The following is a 23,527-nucleotide window of genomic DNA, read 5'->3' as shown; positions in this document are numbered from 1 at the left end:
TCCGGCTGCGCATGGCGCAGCGGAACTTCTGCGCCCTACCCCCGTGTCGGGCGGGTATCCCCGGACGCCCGCTCCGGGCGGCTGCGCGGAGGCGCGGGGCTCGGCGGACGTGCGGGTCGCCGTCTTCGCGCCGCCCGGGTTCCTGTCCCGTGTCGGAGGGGGCGCCCCGACCCCCTCCCGCGGCGGTTCGGAGAAAGAGGCCGAGCCGCGTCGCTGACCGTGCGGGCCCTGGACACTGCTCGGTACCAGTCCCGATTCCACCCCCAGAGCGGGCTGCAAGATCCTGGACTCTGTTTTAACCTCCCCGAGGCTGTTTCCTCTTGGGTACTGGCCATACTGTATATGACAGTACCTGCCTCTTCGGGTTGCGGTGTGGATCGAACGGGATCATCAGTGTCAGGCGCTAGACAGTCGCCCGAAATTAGTATTGTAAATTTTTGCTTACTTGCGCCTGGAGCTAAAGAGCTCATCTCGGCCCTTTGAGGCAGAGAAGTTGAGAGACTCACCGCGGGTGACAAAGCTAGTGAGAAACTTGCAGGAACCACAGATGGGCCCACAATCATCAAAGTGCCTCACGGATCTACGTGTCTTGCTCCAAATACACGGGGCAGCGCGCACATAAACTGGAGTTAATGAAGTGAACCTGCTGGTGATTGAGCCTCAAAGCCAGCAACCCTGTACTTGGGGGAGGGGGTTATTTCCGGGGTCCTCTCTCCTCCCCCCAACAATGTCCTGTTGTCGGGTCTTATGTAGCACTTTCACACTTTTGAATCACTTTCACCTGCACCTTTGATCCTTTGATGAGGGTAGATAGGAACTGAAATCTGTACCCCTATTTACAGATGAAGAAACAGAGGCTGGAAGCCGGGGGTGGGGTGGGGGGGGCGGTTGTTGCACAAATGACTTGCTCAAGTTGTCTTGTCACCAACAGAACTCAGGCCCCAGCTGTACTCAAAGCAGGGCCTTGCCTCTCTCCCAGGAAGACCTCAGCTGGCCATCTTGTTTCCTAAATGGGGCCAAAGGAGGCTGGTCAGGGTGTCCTCTCAGAAGGCAAAGCCCAGCAGTTCCCAGTTACCTCCCAGCCTCTCTGCTTAGCTCTTCCTTGTCTTAAGCATCCTTTGGGACCAGCGCAAATGCTCTGGCCTTTGAGAAGAGAAGGAAGAGGGGTCTGTTTTCCAGGCCATAGAACCTTTCTTAGAGTGTCTAAAATTGGGTTGGGAATTCTGGACTCCAAACTTTATTTAGCCACCAATGTTCTGGGAAGCCCTTCTTAATCTGGGCCCCAATTTGCCCATCTGAAACGTGGGGGAATAGTGACTCTTGCTTGTCCATGATGACGTGAGGAGCTCTTAACTCATGGAATCTTTTATGATCAATGACAAAAAATGCATATGAATGCAAAGGTCACTGGTGCCCATGAGTGTTGGGTGCCTATAGCGCCCAGAAGGCGGGGGAGGGAGATACCAGCTGGGGTGGGCTGCTGCCATTCTTTCGAGAGAACATTGCCTGCTACTCTCCACGTCTCTCTTGACCTCCCTCCTTTAGGAGCCTGTGGGGATCTTGTAAAAAAGAAAGGAGGCCCAGGCCTGGAGGGATGGGACCTTGCCTAGTTGGGGACATTATACAAGACAGAGTCCTTAGGGCTTCAGAAATGAGGGGAGTAAGGGGTGCCTGGGTGGCTCAGTTAAGCATCTATCTGCCTTTGGCTCAGGTCATGATCTCCGCTGGGTCCTGGGATTGAGCCCTGAGTCGGGCTCCCTGCTCTGCTTCTCCCTCTTCCTTTCCCCTCCGCTCATGCTCTCTCTCTCTCTGTCTCTCAAATGAATAAATAAAACCTTAAAAAAAAAAGAAATGATGGGAGTTGCTAATGCTTTGCTGAAATGAGGGGATTGCTGGAACTAGCTAGCCAGTGCCACGTGGATGCTGACCCCAACAGCACACCCTGCCCACAGCCATTCTCAACCACTCCGGGACTCCAGCTCCGTCTCTTTATTTCCCATGCTCTTCTCCGGGCCATTGGCTCATACGGCCCTGAGGGGCACTTCCCAAAGAGCACATCACGACCTCAGCCACTGAAGAACACAGCCGATAAGACTCCACGTGTCTAGCAGCAGTCGGTGGGTGGTTGGCTCAATCAGGTGGGGGCAGGTAGGAGCGGGGGTCTCCGGGGAATGGCAGGGCAGGCACCTGGTTGTAGTGGGCCATGAGGAAGATGCCAGCAGTGCCGCAGACAAAAAGCGAGAGCATGGCCAAGAAGCAGACACGGTCCAGCACGCGGCCCACCAAGAACCACTCCTCACTCCCCTGGGGGTGGGAGGCAGGGTGTGGGATGACCAGCAGTGACACCAAGCCTGCCCTGGATCACTGTGCTATCCGTGGCCATCCAGCAGGCCTCTGTCCTCCATGGCCTTGGGCCCTTCACACCTACTTCCAGGCCTTAGCCTGGCTTCTGCCGTCGTGCCCTGGCCCCGATGTCCCAGTTCCACTTTTTTCCATCCCATCGCCCTACCGTGGCCACCCTGCCCATCTTGCCCCCGTCTCGGGTCCAAGTCCCTCCCTGGGCACTCAGTCCCCCTTACGCTCTCAAAGTGATTCTGCTGGTGCCGGGCGAGGGCAATCAGGTTGCAGGCTTCCACACAGGCCTGGATGGCCGGGGCGGCCTGCTTCAGGCTGCCGCACACCTCCTGGCTCTGCCCTGGCTCCGGGCCTTTCTCTGGGGAGACAGGGTAAGGTTTGGGAATAGAGTGGAGAAGAAATAGTCTGAGAAGGTCATCTCTCCTGAGCCGCCCTAGCTTCTCTCTCCCCACCCCAGACACTTACCAACACTCATCTGCTGTGCCTGGTGCTCTGGCTGACAGGTAGCCCTCCCAGTCTGGAGTCCCTGGGGAGGAGTATCCCCAGTGTCATCCCCCACCCCCACCCCCCGGCCTCACCTAGCTTCTCCAGCGCTGCCCTCACCAGCCCATTGTGCTGCCGCTGCTGGAAGAGAAGTTCACTGCGAGGCAGGCCGAGAACAACCTCCTCCCCAGCTGTGAGCGACCATCCTGTGGGGGAGCCATTCTGCAGTGGGTGCTGGGTGTCTTGCACAGCTACTGGGGCCAGTGGGCGAATGTGCATCCGCAACAGCTGGGGCAAGAGCCGTAGGAACACCTGGAGAGAGGATTTTCTGGTGGGCTTCGCTTAGTAGCCAGCAGACCTGGGCATGTGGGCGGCCAAGCTGGGCTTCAGAGCAAAAGGTGAAGGTTGGCACGGAGGGCTTAAGCCCCTGGGAGCCCAGAGGCAGCACACGAGGGTCAGTGGCTTGACCCCGGAATAGCTCGTCTGTTCTGTACCAGACACTGAGCCTAGGTCCTCCAACTTGTGTGCATGTCAGCATCACCAGGACGCTTGCTACCCAGGTTCCTGGGCCCCACCCCCCTTGTTCTGGCCCAGGATGCCTGAGGTGGGCCTGAGGATCTGCATTTGCAACAAGGGTCCTAGCTGCCTGCTGCAGGTGGGCTGCAGATCACACAGACTCCCCAGCCAGACTGCCTGGGCAGAATCTTGCTTCTGCTTCCTCACCAGGCTACCTTGGGTAAGCTAATGAATCTCTCTGTGCCTCAGCGTCCTCACTTGCAAAATGGAGATGGGACTAATACCCACCTCCTAGGAGTTCTATGACGATCAAATGCGTTCGGATGCGTAATACACCTGCCACATAGTAAGCACTCAGCATTATATTAATTCATTGGGCACATGCTTCAAGATACACACAGGGTAGGTTTGCCGCTGAATGTGGCAGGTGAGTAGGGAAGGGGAAGGGGGTGGAGAGGACTGGACAGGAGGATGCTGGAGTGGACAGGGAGGGGCCTTGCCTTTCGGACCCCGCGAGCCATGGAGTGTGTGTGGGGGGACCGCAAAGACACGTTGAGCACGACCACGGCATTCACGACAATGAGGATGGTCACCACCAGGAGAAAGGTGAGGTACCTGTTGGGGTTGGGTGGGCAGGAGGCGGGGCTGGCCCTTTGGCACTTCATCTCCAGATGCACCCCCACCCTTAGCAGCCGATTCCCCCAGATTCCTCAGGGTGAGGAGTTGGCCTTGAGGGTGGTGGGGGTGGGAGCGGCAGGAGGGTAGTGCCCCGAGTTCCGGGGAAGGGAGGGGAGGAGCTGGGCGGTAGGCATGAGGGCCAGCCTTACTTGCTGATTAGTGGCACTGCCTGGGACGTCTCGGGCACCTTCTTGGCCACGAGGAAGAGGAAGACAGTCTGGGCCAGGAGCACGTTGATGGCGACGGTACACTTTTGGCCCCCCGCTGCCCATAACCAAGAGGCCTTCAGAGCAGATCTCAACTTTCCTACCGTGGGGCACCTCCCTCACCCCACAAGGAGCCCAGTGGCCCTGGTCCCCGGGACAGGTGGTCCTGTGTGTGGCGCCTCAACCCTGTGCCCTCCCAGCTAGTCCCTGTGCTGCCGCCTGAGGCTGGAGCTCCCCTCCCACAGGCTCCAGGTACCCTTGGCCGGAAGGAAGTAGATGAGGATGGCGACCGAGGAGATGAGGACACAGGGCGCAATGATGTTGATGACATAGAAGAGGGGCTTGCGCTGGATGAGCAGGTAGAAGACAACCTTCTGGTGGCCCGCCTCCTCGGTGGGTGCTGCCACATCCAGCAGCATCTTGGCCGGCCGGTGCCGGATGGCCCACTCCCCATTCTCTGTGGGCAGCAGGCCAGGGTGGGTGCAGGGAGTGCAGCCCCGGTCACCTAACTGCAGGGCGGCTGGCGTGGGCCCAAAGGAGCACCATCCAGGGAGCCTGGATACCTGATCCCCAGCCCCCCAAACTGGAGATATTAGCATGGGGAAAAGAGAACCGTGCCGGGCTTTTAAAGATACATGTTTTATGGTTTACTGTGGTTTTCATCTTGAGTTACATGGGAGGGGGTCTGAGCTTGGGCTGGCCCTGCCCTGGAGGCCACGTCCAGCAGGGGTCCTGGGAGGAGGTTACCTGTGAAGGCCTCCGGGTCGATGAAAATCCACTCGATGGTCTGACCATCTTCCTGGCTGAGCTGCAGATTGATCTCATTGGTGCTGTAGGTCTGGGACCTGGGAGATGGGGAGGGAAGGGGGAGACATTTGAGTGTGTGTAGACCCACGTCTGAGGTCACACAGACGATCCTCTGAGGGCAACTGTGGGCAGTATTGCCTCAAAAAAGTGCAGCCAGGAATTTGCGAGTTCTCCACAGAACCCTGGCCACGAGATGGGGGGTGGGAAGGGGACTTGGGCTCCATGGGGGTCAGGGAAGTTTTGGGGAAGGGCCGCGAAGCTGCAGCTCAGTGCCCTCACCAGATGTTAAGAGCCCAGGGCCACTCCGTTCCTCCCTTCCACTGCCTCCAGAGCAGGAGGGGCCAATGGTTAGAACACAGAAACGGCCGTCTGTCCCTGTCTGGTCTGTTTGTTAAGGAGGGTCTCCTTGTAAAAAGACCACTCTTCTAAATTATGGGAAAACCCTCACACAGACCTCCTTTCCCCCATTTCCAGATGAGGAGGCTGAGACAGCCTCCACCTCTCCAGGGGGTGTGGGGAGACACTTGTGCATGCCTTCTTGCCCACCCACCCCGATCCATTAATTCCTCCCTTGGGGCACAGGCAGGGAAACTGAGGCAGGGAAGGAGGATGAGCGGGGGGACTGCGGCTTAGCAGGGAGGGACGTGGGCATCTCCGGGTGTCTGGGCCTGAGACGGGCACAGAGGGTCCCCGAGAGCCGGGGTCGGACCCCTGGCGAGAAGCCTCGCGTCCCCCACCCAGCCAGGCTCCTCTTAGGGCAGCTCTCTAAATCTCCCTGGGCCCCCCCAGTAAATGGCCTCACTGGAAGACGAGGGAGCAGTTCTGCCAGTCAAAGGGGAAGTAGGTGACAGAGACCGGGCAGGAGGAGCGGAAGATGGCGGGCGGCAGCCAGTAGACGCATCCGTTAGGAGACACCAGCACGTTGCAGTAGAGGGCCACCTCGAACACACCGTCCACGCTGCACACAGGCCAGGCCCTGAGGCTGGGGGTTCCCGTCCCCGGCAGCCCCGGCTCGCCCGAGTCCCGCACCCCAGGCCAGCCCTCGCCCTGCGTGGATGGGGCCTGGGGACAGCAGCCCTTCGCGGGGTCCACTACCTCCTTGCCGGAGGGCTTCCTCCGCCCCGTCCCCTCCTCCCCAGGGCCTGGTCACAGTGGTACTAACAACCCTTCAGCTCTTTCAAAGTGCTGGAGGCGCCCCCAGGGCAGCGCTTCATGCCTATTGACTCCTGAGAGCTTCGAGGGAGGGCAGTAGCCCACCAGACAACCCAGCCCAGAGGAGATGGAGCGGGCCGAGAATCAGGCCTGCCGGCCCGGCCCTCCCCTCAGCAGCACCTACTCCAGCCAGTATTCCCTGGTCTGCAACTTCCGTTCGCCTGTCCCTTTCCCCAGAGCCCCCTCATCGTACCGGGCCCCACCCTTGTGTCCTTTTGTCCGCCCCCCGCCGCCTGCACCCCTCCTCACTTGTTCTCCAGCACGACATCCGGCCGCCACACCATGGTGGATGGCACCCTCAGCACCCACAGGCCTTCGTAGTCTTGGGGGTCCCAGCGCAGGCGATAATCACACCACTGCTGCAGGGGGAGTGGGGTTGCCAGGCCGAGTCACCCCCTCCCCACCCCCAGGAATAGGAGCCTAGCCCACGTGGGTCAGAGGAGGCAGGGAGGGGGCGGGGGAAAGCAGGCAGCTCTAAGGGCCTTGGGACCCGAGGGTCGGGGCCCCGATAGAAAAGGACTACAGGGTGGCCTCTTACCATCTCTATCCAGACATTGGTGGTGAGGGCCTCCTCTCGCTCATTCTAAGGGTGCAGAACAGAAGGCTGAACCCCCATCACTTGCTCTCTCCAGATGTTAGTCCCTATAGGCTCCCGTTGGGTGCTATAGGACGGCAGCCTCTTGGGCAGCCCTCGTGGGAGATTTCCAGCTCCCCAGCCTCCCACCTGTGGAGTCCTTCCCCCGCCTGGCTGCTAGAGCCAACCCCTGCCTCTCCCCAGCAGGTCCCAGGGGCCGGGTACACTGGGCCTCTGTCTCCCCCACTGTCCTATAGGCCTGTGGCTCACCAGGGAGATGAGGTTGGTGAGGGTGAGCTTCAGGCTGACGTTGACCACGTCCGAATCACGCTCAGCGGGCCTCAGGTGGGGGTTGTAGTTGTGCATCAGGTCCCCGAGCAGACGCTCCTCCTGGTTCCGGCCCTCGGCTCCTGCAACAGACAGCACTAAGCCTGGGTACGGGGGCTTTGGGGCAGAAAGAGGGGAGGCCACAAGAAGGTGTGATGTGGAGAAGTAGGGTGCTGGGCGTGGGGACAGGCTTCAATAACCCTCTGGACCCTCTGTCCCCTGAGGCCTTGGATCTCTGCTCCAGGCCTCCCCAGGCCCCGATCCCCTGTGTCCACACCCAAGCAGACAGCCAGCAGGAGAAGCGGCAGCCCCGGGCCCTTGAGCATGGTGCCGCAGCTCTCTACAGTGACGGGTGGGACAACAGCTCCCCAGCTCAGGGTAGAGAGATGTAGACTCTGGGTCTCATGTAACAACCCATGCTCCCAGCCCAGCCAGGCCAGCCCAGCCCCACCAGCTGTCTGAGCACAGCCCTGTCAGCTGTTCCAAGATGGACAAAATGCCAGGCTCAGGTTACCTGGGCTGGGGAGGGGACAGAGGGGCCCCATCTGCCCCAACAGAGACAGCCCGACCTCCATCCCCATTCTCTGATACAGCTGTCCCAGCCCCTGTTCCTTCCGTCGGGGGAGCTGAAGGCACAGCCAGGGACAGAAGATGTGGGAGGGAGGCAGAGTGTGAGGAAGGCCCTGAATTGAGCTCTCTCCTACTTCCTCCAGGGGGTCAGGATTTGGGGAGGTATGGAGGCATGTTCTATACCTGAGTTTCTCTGTGACATGGTTGAGGACCACAAACCTGTCCCACCAGCTTAACATCTTCATGGGTTACTCCACTGGGCCAAGACACTGGAGGCAAAGCCTATGAGAGATGCACTATGTTCCACAGGCTTTGATACCTTAATGCAAATTAGGGTGCCAGTTCAGGGTCCTCCTAGGCTCTGAGGCATGGGGCATGGGCCTGGTAAGCTTTGAAGGAAGGAGGGCTGAAGAAAAAGAAAAAAAAAAAGAAGATCTGGAATTTGGGGCTCTTGGGAACAGAACGACCTCTGAATAGGGGCTCCTCAGTGTGGCCTCTTTATTTCTTAAATTATCTACAAACTTGAGTGCCTGGGTGGCTCAATCGGTTAAGTGTCTGCCTTTGGCTCAGGTCATGATCTCAGGGTCCGGGGATCGAATCCCACATCTGGCTCCTTGCTCAGCGGGGAGTCTGCTTCTCCCTCTGCCCCTCCCCCCCACAACTGGCGTGCACTCTCTCTCTCTCTTTTGCAAAAATAAGTAAATACAATCTTATTTTTTTTAAGATTTTATTTATTTGTCAGAGAGAGAGCACAAGAGCACAAGCAGGGGGAGTAGCAGGCAGAGGGAGAAACAGGCTCCCCACTGAGCAGGGAACCCGATGTGGGACTCGATCCCAGGACCCTGGGATCATGACTTGAGCCCAAGGCAGACGCTTAACCGACTGAGCCACCCAGGCGTCCCAGTAAATGAAATCTTAAAAGAAAAATTATCCACAAACTTAGGGAGTCCCCAGCATGTGGCAGGCCCCAGGCCAGGCGGGCAGCGGGAGATTGCCAGGGAAGCAGGGGTAAGCCTGAGTGGCTCACAGTAAGTCACTGTTCAGTAGGACAGGCAGATAAGGTCAAGGTTGTGGCCCCCAGAAAGTCAGATGAGGGGGCCCAGAAGGGCCAGAAAACACACTCCATCCACTCTGTAGTTTGAGGTCAGGGGAAGGGTGGGGCTGAGAGCCTGTTGCCAGCTGGGGCCATGGGCTCAGGCTACCTGTCTTTTGACCATTTATTCCAAGCAGACAGGTCAGGATGTCCCAGTAAGTTTGCAAGACAAAAAAAATGCAGGTTCCCATAAGTGCTTACCCACCCTTGGGCATCCTGGGGGACAGGGTAGTGGAGGCATCCATCTGAGGGCTGGAGGAAAAGCACCATTTGAGGACATGTCCCCCTCCCCCCAAACAAATGATGTCTGCAGCATTTCAGTGTGTTTCAGTAAGCTGGAAGTCAGCCTGCTCCCTGTCCTTGGAGATCTGTGTGAGGTTGGCTCAGACCCCAGCCCTCCACAGCCCCAAGTCCCTCCTGTCTGTCCTCACCAGGACTTTGGGGTCAGGGGGACAGCAGTGGTGCTACCTGCCTTCCCCGGTCATCTACTTCTGTCCTTGCATTCAATCCTGCTCCAGGCCCCACTCCCAAGCATAGCTCTCCCCACCGAGCATCTAGGTGTGTAGCCCCCTTTCCCGAAGTTTACAAAGCCAGCTCCCCAGTTTGCCCTTTTGGTGCTCCCCAGAGCAGTACCTCTCCCCCTCTCTAGTCCCCTCCAAGACCACACTTTGGCAAGCCCATTAATGGCTCCTGCTAAATAATGGACCACCTATTCACCCCCAACTCCACCACCCCAGGCAATGGTGGTCTGGCCGATGCTCCCGCATTTCTGACTTTCCCTTTCCGCTTCTCTACAAGTGTCTGGGTGGGAAAAGGAAGGTTGTGGAGTGTGACTTCCCTCTGGTATGAAATTACGGCGCCTCCCCATGTATGAAGAGATTTCAACTCCTGTTTTTCCCCCTTCGCTCCTGCTGTGGGAGAGAGGCGACGTCTCCTTGGTGTTCTTAGGAGGGTGGGTTACTGGAGGAGGGGTGGCGCTGCCCTGGAGGGGCTAAAGGGGGCGGTGTGGAGCCATTAAGAGAAAATCTTCTGCAGACTTCATTTGTGTTTTTCCAGCCTCTTCTGGAGGCTGGAAAAGTGGAACATTCATTTCCCAGGCTTCCTTGCAGATAAGGCTGCCCATGTGATAAACATCTTGACCTGTGGGATGTCTACAGAAGTCAGCTGAAGGGCTTCAAGAGAGAGCCTTTGCTTCCTGATGAGAGGGCTCAGAATGACTGGCTCCTTTCCTGCCTTAAACACAGATGTGAAGTGCGGATCTGTGGCAGTCAGCTTGCGCCCTGGGGCAACAAGCATGAGGACAGAGCCAACATGCTAAGGAGGGAGGGCTGGGCAGAGAGCCCAGAGCCCGGGTCTCTAATAGCTTTGTGGGACAGCTGAGCCAATGTGGCAACTGCTGCCTCTCGGTCTTATGCAACAAAGAGGAAGCCTTACTGGTTTGCAGTCAAATGCTCTACCCCTGAGCTATACCCCCAACCTTACTGGTTTGAACCACAGTTCTTTGGGTTTCTGTTCCTTGCAGCCCAGTGCATCCCTCACAGATTCATCACTTTTTTTTTTTTAAGATTTTATTTATTTATTTGACAGAGAGAGAGATAGAGAGAGCAGGAACACAAGCAGGGGGAGTGGGAGAGGGAGAAGCAGGCTTCCCGCTGAGCAGGGAGCCCGATGCGGGGCTCGATCCCAGGACCCTGGGATCATGACCTGAGCTGAAGGCAGACGCTTAACGACTGAGCCACCCAGGTGCCCCGATTCATCACTTTTTGGAGGAGAGTGAGTAACCCTGATGGCCTGGGGAGAGTGCATAGGGACACCCTGTAGCTTCACAGGAAGCTGGCCCCTTGTGGGTGTGACTTCCCGGGGATAGTTCCACGTCACCCAGAGTGGGGACCAGCGCTGACAGCACCCTGGGGCTGCAGTGCTGGAGGAATGTGTGCTGTTGGGGGTCTGCTGGGACCCTGGGAAACTGTGCACGGGGTACTCTTGGCCGGGTGTGGGATTTTGGGGTTGTCTTCTTGGGGAAAGTTCACGGCCACCTGAGCAGGGCCTGACACCAGAGGATTCAGCTGGAGGTTGCCAACAGTGCCATCATGTGGCAGAGAGAAGCAAGGACAGCGGCTGAGGGATCTGATTCAGGGCCTCTCTTGGTGCTGGAGATGGGGACCCTCTCATAGAGGATAATTGCAGGGAGGTCCTGGACTTCCTGCTCATCCCATGGGTGTAAGTCCAAGCTCCTTTCCCTATTGAGAAGGAAAAAAATTTAAAGATCTGTACCTCGAATCTGTGCACGGTTCATATTGGAAGTCAGAAGTAACTAGGGGATCAGTTTTGCCCTTAAGAGGTTTGTCTTTTTCTGGGCACTGGGTTCCCCGGTGGCGGTGGGCCCAACTTCTAGTACAAATGAATAAAAGTTTTTATAGTCAAGTAAAAAGAAAAGAGGTTTGTCTTTTGTTCATTTCCATTGAAAGACTAAAAATCTCACCTTTTGTGTACCTGAGCTAATGAGGTCACCAATTCCCTCTGAGGGAAATGGGTTGAGCTGGGAAAACCTTAAGTGTGTACGTCAAGGGGGAGAATAATTGGGTCCTCTGTGTTTGCTCCTATGTGCCCTCAGACCCCCTGCCAGCCTCGGACGCAGGAGACCACAGGTCCACAACTGAGGAATGAGTTAAATAACCACCCTTAAGTTTGCAGGACATGAACCATAAGAGACTCTTAATCATAGGAAACAAACTGAAGGTTGCTGGAGGGAAGCGGGGTGGAGGGATGGGGTAACTGGGTGATGGACACTGGGGAGGGCATGTGTTGTAATGAGCACTGGGTGTTATATAAGACTGATGAATCACAGACCTGTACCCCTGAAACAAATAATACATTATATGTTAATTAATTGAATTTAAATAAAATTTAAAAATTGCAGGATATGTGTAAAGACCTTTATGCCAACTAGCACATTCGATTTTCACAACACCTCACAAACGGGACTTACACATTTGGTTGATGAGAAAACAGAACCTAAGAGATGACAGTGGTTCACCCCAGATCACCCTCTGGTGTAACAAAGCACCCCACAACTTTGTCTCTTAAAGCAACAAACATATGCTATCCCATGCAGTTTCTGAGGGTCAGGAATCCAGGAGCAGCTTAGCTGGGTGGCTCTGGCTCAAGAACTCATGGGGCTGCACCCAAGATGTTGACTAGGGTCATGATCTCATCTGAAGGCCCCACCGGGGCTGGAGGATCTGCTTCCAAGCTCACTCATGGGGCTGCAGGCAGAGGGCTTCCGGTCCTTGCCAGGTGGGCCTCTCCACAGGACTGCTCCCCATGACAGCTGGCTTCCCCAAAGTGAGAGATCCAGCTGAAATCAAGAGCGATGGAGTGGGATCCAGGGAGGTGCTGCAATGTCTTATAGAGCCTAATCTCAAAAGCGACACACTGTCACTTTCGCCTCATTCTAAAATTGTCGGTCACACAGACCAAACCTGGTGCGGTGTGGGAGTGGGCTACACAGGGTGTGAATACCAGGAGGTGGGGATTGCTGGGGCCAGCTTGGAGGTAGGCTACCATGTCTCCCAACATCTGTGGCCTCTGCTTTTGGCCCTTCAGATAGAATTGTTGGGGGCTCCCTTTGGGGTACAGTTGTCAAATTTAGCAAATAAAAATACAGGATGCTGGGGTACCTGAGTGGCTCAGTCGGTTGAGCATCTTCATTTCAGCTCAGGTCATGATCTCAGGGTTGTGAGATTGAGCCCCCATTGGGCTCTGTGCTGGGTGTGGAGATTGCTTAAGATTTTTCTCTGCCCCGCCCCCCCAAAACAAAACAAAACAGGATGCGCAGTTAAGTTTGAATTTCAGATAAACAATGAATAATTTGTTAGTAAAAGTATGTCCCAAATATTGTATGGGAACCCTACTTTGGGGAGGAGAATAGTTGCCCAAGAGGGGACACTCCTTGGGGGAGGGCTGAGTTCTGGGGTTCTAGGATTGCTCACGTGACCTGAGATTGAGAAGCTCACCTTTGGCCTTTGTGGGTGTTGAGCCTGGCCCTTCCACCCCAGGAAGGTCATGGCTTCCCCGAGGGACCCAGACAGAGTCACCAAGGCAGAAAGTGCTGGGGAAGGCCATTTTGCAACCCTGGTGCTCCCACCCCTGCTGAAAGCCTCTTTCCTTAAGAGGGAGGTTTCCCCACTTCAACCCCAGGTGGGGCCTCAGAAGCCCAAGGCTGAGGGGTTGTTGAGAGGAGGGTGGCTGGAGGAACAGGAAAGTGGGGGCACAGGATCCCACCCGCTCTACCCCCACCTAGGGGAGAGGAGGCTAGAAGAGGCCTCTGCCTTTCTGACTCCTCACAAAGGGGTCCCAGCCTGAGTGGCATCCTTCCTGGTCCCTGAGCCAGCCCCCTTTCCTCCCCAAATTGTCCTGCTCTGCAACCCCAGCCGATGTCCACTCTCAGACCTCCTCGGTGGCTCCTGTCTTTAGCTGCAGAGGACCTGCAGGTGAGGAGCAGGGCTTCCCCCTTCCTTAATCGCAGGAATCCTGCCCCAGCCTTGCAGGACCAGCTGGACTCAAGCCTCAGGGCCAGAAGTTGGTCTCCCCAGGAGGGCCTTGTCCTCTCTCAGACATCCCTGTCCACACTGCCCCCCCACCCCCCACCCAGCTCATCCCTGTAAGGTCAAAGGCTCCACCCGATGCTGCCTGGGAGCTGGGCCAGCAGGACAGGGCAGACCTGTTCTAGATGAAGCGCTTGTCCTGCTCGTGGTAGGAGAAGGGGTCCCCGGGGAAGGGCTGAGGTGGAGGCTGGTTGTAGGCGCCCTGAAGGAAGATCCAGGCCGTGCCCACGACCATGATGGGTGTCACCACAAACAGGCAGAGTCGGTCCACTGTGCGGGCCACTCGGTTCCAGCAGTCCTTCTCCTGGGAGCAGGGGGGCAGAGACAGTGGGGTGAGGAAGGCTCACAAACTGCGGGCCCACACCCCAAGCTGGGGGCCCAATGACAGAGACATGGCTTTGGTGTATCTGTGCGGGTTACCCCAGGCTTGCAGCAGATGGGACATGCTGGTGTGTCCCCCCTGAAGCCGGGGTCTCTGTCCAGGAGACCAAGAGTGGAGTCACAGCCTCGCTCCTCACCCTGCTGCAGGGCTCCAGGGTGCGAAGAAGCGCTGAGGTGCCAGGAGTTGCCCTCAGGGGGCTGAGGAAGGTCACATTGTCCCCTCTCCTTCCTCTTCACCCCTCCCAGCCTCTCAACGCTGTGCTGGCCCATATGTGAACGGAAAATGGGACCCCTTTCTCAAGAGAGAAGTTTTTAAAGTAAAAGTCGTATAATATTGAACAACCACCTAAGGCTGCCTTTTAAATGTGTGCTTATGTCTGGAGTATCAGACTTGGAGTGGAGCAGGGACAGAAGATGATTGGGCGTGGCAACAAAGAAGGGACCCTAGGGGGCTACGCCCCAGTGTATGCTGTGGGCGGTGAGCTGCCAGGGCGTTCTAGGTAGGGGCTCTGCCTCCCAGAAGGCCTGGGGGTCTGCACCCACCGTGAACACCTTCATCTCAGTGGGTACGTGTCTCTGAGGGAAACGGAGTCCCTGAAGACAGGATGCACCCTAAGCGTAGGCTACGCTGTGGCTACTCACCTCGTTGTAATTGTTCTGGTCCCTCATGTGGCCGACGATGAAGTTGGCCCCATCCACGGCTGGCTTCAGCTCACTGAAGAGCTCCTGCTGGGCTTGCTCAGAGCCTGCTGGGGGCGGGCCTGTGGAGACCGGGCTTGAGGTGGGCATGAGGCCTGCCCCACAGCCCGCCTCCCACGGATGGGCCGCACTCCCAAGCCCCCCAGGGACCCACGTGAAGTGGTGAGGCGCCGGGCCAGCCCATGCCGCTCAGACTGCTTCTCAAACATGAGGTCACTTCGGGACTTGAGCAAGAAGTACTCCTCGGCCTTAGAAATGTAGCCCAGGGAGCTGCTCCTCCGGACGAGAGCCCCTGGGCTGGGCCCATCCTCGGCTGGGCGGGACATATGTAGGAGTTCGGGCAGGGTCTCCAGGAAGAGCTGCAGCAGGTCAGGGGGACACAGGAAGGCTATTTTAGAGACATGGGTCACCTTCACACATCGGAACGTCTGTGACTCCATTCCTGGCTGCCACAAAGTACTCCGGAGTCTAATACTGTCACCGATTCCCCCGATCCCCTACTGATGGACGCTTGGCTTGCTTCCAACTCTCCCTCATCACTCACCGCACAAAGCAGAACTCATTTGTTCAAAATGAATTATATATGAAAAACAAAAAAGTAAGAACAAGGCCCCAAATGCTGAGCGCTCTTCTTCAAATGCTAAAGACCAAACAGGTTGCTAAAACACCCTCAGTCGTCCCAGAACAGCAAGGACACCCCCTCCTGGGCATGCAGTCCCCACATTCCTCGCCTTCCTTTTAATGGGGGTAGAGCAAACATACAGTAGAACGAGCAGCCCTGGAGTGTAGAGCTAGATGAGTTTCTACAGGTACATTCAACTTGTAAACACCCCCCAGAGGAGATCTCCAACACAGTCCCAAAGGGTCCCTTGTGCCTCCTCCCATCACTTCCTACCCACCCCCAGGGGGAACCACCATCCTGATTTCTATCGCTAAAGGCTGGTTTTCCCTGTCCTTGAACTTCATGAAGAGGAGACTGTGCAGCTTGTGGTCTTTTGTGTCTGGCTCCTTTCGCGTAACGGCGCACAGGGAGAGTCGTTCGCGCGGCGTGGGTAACAGCACGTGGCGCTTCGGCCAAGCACGGTGGCAGTTCCCCTCACAAGCATGCCGTGGGGTCCTTCCCTGCCCTCCTGTAGAGGGACAGCCCGACCGTCTCCAGCTGTTGGCCAAGAGCCCTCACCTTCTTGACCCCCTCGGACAGCACGTGGGTGCTGGGTGTGCGAAAGTGGATGTTGAGCACGATGACACAGATCACCACGACCATGGTCACCAGCACCATGCCGAAGAGCAGGAACCTGTAGGCACACGCTCAGCCTGGAGCCCTCGGGGCAGGGCAGGCTGGGGCGGGGCGGGGCGGGGCGGGAGAGGCGTGGCGTGGCGTAAGCGTCACTCACTTGCCGATGAGGGGGATGGCCATGGACGTGGCGGGCAGCCGCTTGGAGATGAGCAGCAGGAAGACAGACTGAGCCAGGAGCACTGAGATGGCCATTGACGTCTTCTCGCCACCTGGGGGAACCCCGGACTTAGCTGCTACCTCTGGCCTTGGGCCCAGGCGGTCCCACTGCGGCCCCTGCACCACTGTTCACAAAGCCACGGTGGTACCCTGATTAACCTCGTGGGCTACGGAGCTAGAGCACGTGGGTTCAAATCCCGGCTCTGCCACTTACTTGCTGGGTGACCTTAGGCAAGTAGCCTAACCTCTCTGTGCCTCGGTTTTCACAACTGCGAAAGGTTGTGAGGTCCAAGCGAGAGAGTGAGTTAACGTTAAACGCTCATCACGCTGCCTGGCACCGGGCAAGTGCTCAGTGATCACCAGCTATCACCGTTAACCAGCTCGCTGCCACTCAAACCTCCAAAAATCACAGGTCTGCGTGCGTCCCCAGGGCATCCTCAGAGCACCCATATTTCCCCCACTCCTAGTCCTCCACTCAGAGACCCCAGCCTGGCACCGCCCAGCTCCTCCCACCCGAGCCCCTGAGCATGCTGCGGTGGCCGCTGGGGTCACAGGCCCACAGCCCCCCACCCCCGCCCCGGGGCCCCTTCTCTACCTGGAAGCTGCCTCCTGACCCATCTCTGGCTCAAGCACGGCCTCTTCCAGGAAAGCTTCCCCCGTTTTACTACCCCTCGGGCCATGCTCCCAGCCCTGCGGATCCCACAGTCTCGGCCAGCAGCAGAGGCTGGATCGCATTTGTCCCTGGGACTCACTGTGCCTTGCTTCTAGTAAATACTCTGAAACTATTGTGAAACCAAGTGAGCACAGATTACACGTGCGCTTCTAGAACCAGCATCAACTGCACGCCTCCACGCCTGGCTTCCTAGAGATCCCGTTATCCACCCACTGATTCACAGTGGATGGCCTGTGTGTGAGGCCCATGGTCACACATGGTGACCAGGACAGACCTGATCTCTGCTCTGACAGAGGGACAGTCTCATGGTTCTCCCTCTCTAGGGAACTTCCTTGGGAAGCCCCACTGTGGGAAGCAGAAGCAGGGTCCAAGAGGGATGGACCCCCCCCCCCCAGGGGCCCTGTCCATTTGGAGATGTCGGACAGGGTCACGAAACCTTCCCCTTGGCTGGCTACATGCCCGTCATGCCTGGGGACCCTGGGCAGGGAGCCCCGGGAGTGGTGACCCCCTTGTGTCTCCCAGGAGGAAGTGAGGGGAGGGCTGGGGAGGCCGATGCTCAGACGCCCTCAGGGACAGGGAGAGACTGCCCCAGGTGGCCGGGGAGCTGGGCCAGGCTCTGAGGCTCACAGTCAGCCGGCAGGTAGAAGACCAGGTTGATCATGAAGGAGATGAGCACGCAGGGCACCAGGATGTTGATGACGTAGAAGAGCGGCTTGCGGCGGATGATGAGGTAGAAGGTGACGTCCTGGTGGCCAGGAGTGTCCAGTGGGACGCTGGGGTCCACGTTGATCCTGGCTGGCCGGTGCACTATCTCCCATTCCCCGTTCTCTGAGGGTGGCAGAAGGGCACCCTGGTGTCAGGTCAGACAAAGGAGTTGGGGGGCAGAACTGGGGGCTGGGGGGAGTGAGCCAGCCTGAGGGGGCATGCAGAGGAGGGTTAGGGTTCTGTTTGTGGGTATCTTTCCCTGGGGGGTTGGGATGGAGGTTTCAATCTGCAAGGGGGAAATTCTCCTCTGGGAGTGTTTTTTGTTTGTTTGTTTGTTTATTTGTTTTTGCTCTTGGAAAATATTGAAGTGGTTCAAATAAGAAGTCTTAGAGATAGTGACAGTGGGGGGATAAGATCAACCCCCCCCCCTTGGGGTGCCTGGGTGGCTCAGTCGATAAGCATCTGCCTTCGGCTCAGGTCACGATCCCAGGGTCCTGGGATCGAGCCCCGCATCGGGCTCCCTGCTCAGTGGGAAGCCTGCTTCTCCCTCTCCCACTCCCCCTGCTTGTGTTCCTGCTCTCACTCTCTTTCTGTCAAATAAATAAAATCTTAAATAAAAAAAAAAAGATCAACCCCTCCCCCTCCACGCCCCAGCGATGTAGCAGCCTTGGGACCAGTGTGATGTAGGTCTTCTCTGATGGACAGGGGCAGGTGGTGGGGGCCCCATAGCAGATCTGAGCCCGGTCATAGATAGGGGCGGGGGCTGTTGGTAGGGGGCAACACACACAACATTAGGATGCCCGCTAAAGCCGCAACCACACCCCTGCGCTTACTGGGAACAAAAGACTAACTACCCCTCTCATCTGTCAGCCACATCCATCCCCGGGGACCCTGTCCAGACCCAGAAGGGTCTTTTGGCCTGGGCAGCGGAAGGAGTGGGACACTGGGCCTGTCTGTCTCTGCCTTTGGGACACAATCCCCTCCGGCTGGACTTCTTTTCCTTTCAATGTGCTAGAACTGTGTGTGTTTCTCTGTGGGTCAGCGTGTGTCTGTCCATCGGTGTCTGTGTCAGTCTGTGTGCCTGTAGGTCCACGTTCCAGGTGTGTGTGTGCACACGTGCGTCTCTGGGAGGGGTGTCGGTGTGACCGTGTCCATGGGTGTGTGTCTGGGGGCTGCCCACCCACAGCCGCTATTCCCAGCACCTGTGAAGCCCTCAGGGTCAATGATGATCCATTCCACGGGATAGAAGCGGCCCTCTTCTTCCTCTTGCTTCAGACTCAGGGTGATCTCCTTGGCTGTGTACTTGAGGGAACTGGGGAGGGCAGTGGGTAGAGGGTGGTCCTCAGCCACTGGCTGCGGCCACTGACGGCGGGGGATGGGGGAAGGGTAGTGGGGAAGGTTTGTGGTCAGAGGGGCTGTTGTGGGTGTGGGAAGCTCTGATCGGGACAGAGCAGGGACCTCTGCCTGAGAGTGCTTCATGCACCTCCCTCAGTCCTTGGCAGGGGTGAGGAGTGGCTGGAGAAGTGGGTGCACCTGAACTTGAGGGAGCAGTTCTGCCAGTCGAAGGGGAAGTAGGTGACGGAGATGGGGCAGGAAGAGCGGAAGATGGTGGGCGGCAGCCAGTACACATAGCCCGAGGGGTAGATGAGCACGTTGCAGGAGTAGGAAATCTGGAAGGAGCCGTCATTGCTGAGGGACAAGGACAAGGGGCCAACGTGAATGCCAGCCAGCTTGGAACTGGCAGGGTTGAGGGGTGGGGCAGAGCGGGGAGGGGATGCCAGGGAGGGCTACGGCTCAACTTGTTCTCCAGCACAATCTCTGGGAGCCACAGCATGTCAGAGGGCAGGCGCAGGACGCTGATATTTCCAAATTCTTCAGCATTCCACTGCAGCCGGCTGTCTGTCCAGCCCTGGAAGCCCAAAAGAGGTGTCAGCAGTAGGTTCGGCTGTTGCCCAGGCCCCCCGCTCTCCTCACTTCCCTGGGAAGTGGACAGGGTCTGGGAGCTGTGACAAAAGAGGTTTGGGGGAGTGGGTACAGAGTTAGGGCTCAGGTCTGTCATGTACAGCTGTGTAGAATGTACACTGCACAACCAAGGGAGCATATTTCCATTGTGGACATAGAAACCGTATGTCTGTATTATGAACTTCTGACAGGTGGCAGAAGAGTGTCTTCTAATAAAATCAGGACATTGTGACAATTTTCCCATACATGAAGAATCCCGATCTACCGGAAGTCTCTCACTGAGCTAGTACAAGGTGGTGGGAAGGGCAGCTGGGCCTGTGGATAGAAGCCAGTACCTCCTGGAGGACAGGAGGATCCCCTCCTGGAGATGCTCAAGCAAAAGGGAGCACAGGGGAGCCTGGGCCCTGCACCCTCACCCCCCTCCCCCCAGCTCTGAGTGGGGTATTCTTACGTGCTCAATCCACACGTTAGTGGTGAGGGTCTCCTCAACTTCTTTCTGTAATCACACAAGACCGCTGTCCCCCAGGCCCCTCATGGTTCTTTCACCTACGCGCGTTCACCAGGCACCTGCTCCTAGCGGCCCCCCCCCGGGGAAACCATCGCAATTGGCCTAACCCCTGTCACAAGCACTCACAGTCAGGAGGTGGTGGGCAGACCAAGGAGCAGGGACGGGACGGGCGTGGCCTCTGAAATGGGTCAGGGGTCTGATATGGGCCACACCCCAGAGCTGAAGCTGGAGGGGAGGGGGCATCCGCCCGAGGCCTGTGGGCAGCATTGAGCATGGAGAATGCTGGAGCCTGCTCCCCCAGGAGGAGAGGAGCTACCATAGTCCCGCCTGGGGCCTTGGGCTTCCTCCTTGGCCATCCCAGTCTGGGAGACAGCCAGCCCGTAGGAAGCTGTCCCTGCCCTCCCGTCCCCAGCCCGACCACAGAGGGGCCTCTCACCAGGGAGATGAGGTTGGAGAGCGTGAGGGCCAGCGACACGTCCACACTCTCCCTTTGGTGTGCCACAGGCCGGAGCTCCTTGTTGTAGCCTTTCTCTTCAAACAGGTACCGAATAAGCCGCTCCTCCTCATTCAGGCCCCAGCTGCCTGGGGAGGGATAGGGACAGGGATGGGGTGCAGGGAGGGAGAGGCGGGAAGGGAGCTGCCCTGAAATCCTGCTGGGCCATGGGGCTGGGCCCAGCTGGGGGATCTAACCACTCTGGCCCCTCCAGGGAGAAATGGCAGTGGGGGTGGGGGTTTGGGCCTGATGCTAAGGGAGGGAGCACCGGGTAGGAGGGGTAAGAGGGAACCGTGCGGTAGGGGCCCTGGGTGCGAGCCCTGAGGGATCTTCAGGGCAGGGTGATGTCCACTCTTACCACACACAGCCAGTACAATCAGCAGCCCCAGCGTTAACACTGGCCCCTCCATCCTGTCCCTCTGACTGGGTCTTGTGGTTGCCCCTCCAGTCTACAGGGCTAGGGAATGTGGGTGGGTAGGAGAGGGGACAGGTGCGGGGGAGGGGGGGGAATGCAAAGGGAAGCAGCAGCCGGAAACGCAATCTGACACCTCTGGGCATGGCTGGGGGTAGAAAACCCAGGGCAGGTGGCGAGGGGGTGGGGATGGGGACTGGCCGCCAGGCAGGAGCCCAAGGACACGAGGCAAAGATCCCAGGCTGGAACTCCCGACAACTAGCAGTAGGGGTGGGGGCTGGGTAGAGGCACTGGACACTGGTCAGCCACGGGTAGGGGAGTGGTGACAGGTCAGCTGTTGCTATTTCTCGGGGGGGACAGACAAGTATGGGGAAATGGGGGCTTAGCAGCCTCTCTCCAGTGTCTTTGTGACCTCTGCCAACAGCTTCTGGAGGCTGGGCCCTGTCTGGCCTGTCTAATATCCACCCACCCAGTTCTCATCCCAAGAAAGCTCCAGAATTATCTCTGTAGATCATAAATAACATTTATTAAAGCAGCTGTGATTTTCTGATGGCATCTGGGAAGACACATGGACCCAGGCCCCCAACCCCACACACCCAATCAACTGTGGCCATGACAGTTTGTCATCATAGGAGCCCCTTGGAGCGGTAGGTCCTGACCAGGGGTTGGGGGCCCAGACGTGGTTCAGGGCCCCCTGGCTGGAGAAATCCGGGGACTGAGTGGGGGGTGCCCCTTCCTCCCCAGCCCCTGGCTCTGCCTTGCACCCATCTGGGGTCCCTCTGCCTCTGCTAGGGCGGCCAAGCGGAAGGCCTGCAGGGCCTGCACCAGCAACCGGGGGAGGCTGCGAGCCATTGTGGCTGGCTCTAGGCCTACCAGGCCGCCGAAGACCACGTGCTGGCCCCCCAAGCCTGCCCGCACCCAGGCTCGGAAGAGGCCAGTCAGCGTCTTGGAGCCCAGATCTGCCAGGACCTGCAGAAGGAGGAGGGAGCTCAGGGCCCCACAACCTGGCTCTTGGTCCCCCTCCTCCTGGCCCCCAGAAACTCTCACCCAGATCCACTTTCCCCCCTAACCGCCAGTCCTGCACACTTCCTGCTCACTTGGACACCCCCACATGCCCCTCCACTCACACTCCCCCCCACACCTTCACATCTACCCAGCACCCCAGCTACATACAGCTGCCCTCCCTGCCCCTTCCCCCAGGACACCCCCACCCCCACCCCCAGCTACAAAAGGGTGCCCCTTTGTCCCCCTACCCATCAGGGCTGACCCAGGTCAGCCTTCTGAGGCCACTGTGAGTGAATGTGGGAAGCCTGAGGACGTACCTCATGAAAGTCCATGGCCAAGTGCTCCAATGGGACCTGCAGGATCCAGGCATGGGCGCCTTGAAGGGTGGTCAACTTCTGTTGCAGGCTCTCCAGCCCAGGGCAGCCTGCAGGAAGGACAGAGGTCCTGGAATAGCAGAAAACTGGCACCAGCAAGGAGCTGGGGGTGGGATTCCCACCAGGACCTCAGGATGGCCTCCCAGTGGGCCGATTTCTCCTCATGCTACAGATGGGAAAGTGAGGATCAGAGAAGTTAAGTGATAACACAAAGCAGATAGTCTCTGTTGACAATGTGGGGGGCCCAAAGCCACAAGTCCCCCCAAAGGGTCCTCCCCCCCTCTGGGGGGGGGGGGGGGTCAGGTGGGGAGAGCGAGTCTGCAGGTTGCCCCAAGAATCCCCTCAGGGCCTCGCCAGACCCTTGGCCTGCTGCTCTCCCGGCAAAGGCCGGCAGGGGGCGGCATTACCGTTCACTTCCTCGCCCTGCTCTGGCCTCCGCTTCGGGAACCGAGCGCCCGCAGCCCGCGATCCTGGGGAGACGCCGCGTTAGGGGGTCGCCTCCGCCGCGCAATTGGTGGTGGGGGGTGCTGGGGCTGGAGTGTGAAGGCGCGAGGTACCTGGGTGCAGCCGCTGCTCGCGGGCGGGGTGTCTGGGAAGCTCCAGGAGCGACAGAGCGGGGCGAGCCGGGGCCGGGGCCCGGCGCCGCATCCCTGGGCTCGGGCCGAGCAGCTCCTGGGCGCCCCGCAGCAGGCCCAGCAGGGTGTGCGCCAGCGAGCGCAGCTCTGCGGACGGGACAAGGGTCCGAGCGGCGGTCAGACGTGGGCCAGGCCCCCGGTCCCCGGCCCAGCCCTGGGAACTGGACTGACCGCATCGCCTCCGGCGCTGCAGGCACTGCTGGTGCGCCAGCCGCGCACAGGCGGCCGCGGGCCCGGGGCACAGGCGGGCGTAGAAGGCGCAGGGCGGGGCGGCTAGCGGCTCCCCGGGCGGGTCCCAGGCCAGCAGCTCCCTGCAACTGGGCTCTCGGCTGGAGGGGGTTGCTGCAGGCGGCAGCGGCGGCCAGCTCAGCCCCGGCTTTGGGCCCTAGCCCCCGCAGCCTTCCCCCGAAGGGAGGCAGGCTTCCCCGACGCAGTAAGGGGTTGGGGGCGGGCGGGGTGAGGACAGGCTCGTCCCAAGGGCTGTGAGCAGGACACTCCAGGGAGAGGTGAATAGGAACAGGGCGCTCACCGCTCATCTGCTCCTGGAGCCAGTCTTTGAACACGGCCACACGAGTGTAGACCCCGGGCTTCCCTGGCTCTCCGCATCCGTCCCCCCAGGAGGTGACTCCGTACAGGACCTCCCTGGGGTGGGGGCCAGGCTCAGAACAGGTCAGGGGGCCTCCAGAGTCACCCTGCGGGACCCGAGCCAAAAGAGAGGGTACTACATTGACCTGCCCTCTCATTTGCCAGCCTGGCACTTGGCAGGGTAAGGCAGCTCTGAGTTCTCCTGGGGGGTGCC

General features: G+C 58.6%; 3 protein-coding genes across 6 annotated transcripts in view; all 3 read right to left on the bottom strand.

Moving 5' to 3' along the window:
• Nucleotides 1-2,130: 2,130 nt before the first annotated feature.
• CHRNG (cholinergic receptor nicotinic gamma subunit) lies at nt 2,131-7,484 on the bottom strand. Its single transcript, XM_021690358.1, has 12 exons — nt 7,436-7,484; nt 7,102-7,241; nt 6,796-6,840; nt 6,507-6,616; nt 5,848-6,003; nt 4,986-5,083; nt 4,495-4,695; nt 4,182-4,296; nt 3,855-3,969; nt 2,934-3,150; nt 2,580-2,713; nt 2,131-2,304 (listed from the first exon to the last, which is right to left on the bottom strand). The coding sequence occupies exons 1-12, from the start codon at nt 7,482-7,484 to the stop codon at nt 2,131-2,133; spliced, it is 1,554 nt and encodes a 517-aa protein (XP_021546033.1).
• Nucleotides 7,485-13,549: 6,065 nt separating this feature from the next.
• Nucleotides 13,550-20,712, bottom strand: CHRND (cholinergic receptor nicotinic delta subunit). Of its 4 annotated transcripts, XM_021690343.1 has the most exons (12): nt 20,661-20,712; nt 20,246-20,391; nt 19,753-19,797; nt 19,139-19,248; nt 18,873-19,028; nt 18,542-18,651; nt 17,262-17,462; nt 15,903-16,014; nt 15,689-15,803; nt 14,663-14,867; nt 14,452-14,570; nt 13,550-13,732 (listed from the first exon to the last, which is right to left on the bottom strand). In XM_021690343.1, exons 1-12 carry the CDS (start codon nt 20,710-20,712, stop codon nt 13,550-13,552), a joined length of 1,554 nt encoding a protein of 517 aa, XP_021546018.1. The 4 variants fall into 4 exon arrangements, with proteins under 4 accessions (XP_021546018.1, XP_021546019.1, XP_021546020.1 ...); XM_021690344.1 differs by lacking the exon at nt 19,753-19,797; XM_021690345.1 differs by lacking the exons at nt 19,753-19,797; nt 20,246-20,391; nt 20,661-20,712 and having other exon boundaries at nt 19,153-19,220.
• Nucleotides 20,713-21,228: 516 nt separating this feature from the next.
• The window catches only part of PRSS56 (serine protease 56), a 5,576-nt gene continuing 3,277 nt past the window's right edge, over nt 21,229-23,527 (bottom strand). The window contains exons 8-13 of the mRNA XM_021690359.1: nt 23,258-23,420; nt 22,900-23,070; nt 22,651-22,815; nt 22,501-22,563; nt 22,037-22,143; nt 21,229-21,683 (exon numbers count right to left, since the gene is read on the bottom strand). Of these exons, the coding sequence (XP_021546034.1) occupies nt 21,399-21,683; nt 22,037-22,143; nt 22,501-22,563; nt 22,651-22,815; nt 22,900-23,070; nt 23,258-23,420 (954 nt within the window). The 3' untranslated portion in view covers nt 21,229-21,398. The remainder of the gene's footprint in view (nt 21,684-22,036; nt 22,144-22,500; nt 22,564-22,650; nt 22,816-22,899; nt 23,071-23,257; nt 23,421-23,527) is intronic.

Source organism: Neomonachus schauinslandi, chromosome 3 (genome assembly GCF_002201575.2).
Source record: "Neomonachus schauinslandi chromosome 3, ASM220157v2, whole genome shotgun sequence".
Classification (NCBI taxonomy): Eukaryota; Metazoa; Chordata; class Mammalia; order Carnivora; family Phocidae; genus Neomonachus; species Neomonachus schauinslandi.
The sequence above is the reverse complement of the archived record's forward strand: the minus strand, read 5'-3'. Positions and strand labels throughout refer to the sequence as shown.

Excerpts from the sequence above, each read along its gene's own strand:
- CHRNG (XM_021690358.1), bottom strand. The coding sequence starts at position 7,484 with ATGCTCAAGGGCCCGGGGCTGCCGCTTCTCCTGCTGGCTGTCTGCTTG. Across the intron at positions 6,004-6,506 it reads GATGTCGTGCTGGAGAACAA|CGTGGACGGTGTGTTCGAGG; the intron begins GTGAGGAGGGGT and ends GCCTGTGTGCAG. Across the intron at positions 5,084-5,847 it reads AACTGCTCCCTCGTCTTCCA|GTCCCAGACCTACAGCACCA; the intron begins GTGAGGCCATTT and ends CCCATCTCCCAG.
- CHRND (XM_021690343.1), bottom strand. The coding sequence starts at position 20,712 with ATGGAGGGGCCAGTGTTAACGCTGGGGCTGCTGATTGTACTGGCTGTG. Across the intron at positions 19,029-19,138 it reads GAGATTGTGCTGGAGAACAA|CAATGACGGCTCCTTCCAGA; the intron begins GTTGAGCCGTAG and ends CTTGTCCCTCAG. Across the intron at positions 17,463-18,541 it reads TGACCCTGAGGGCTTCACAG|AGAACGGGGAATGGGAGATA; the intron begins GTGCTGGGAATA and ends TGCCACCCTCAG.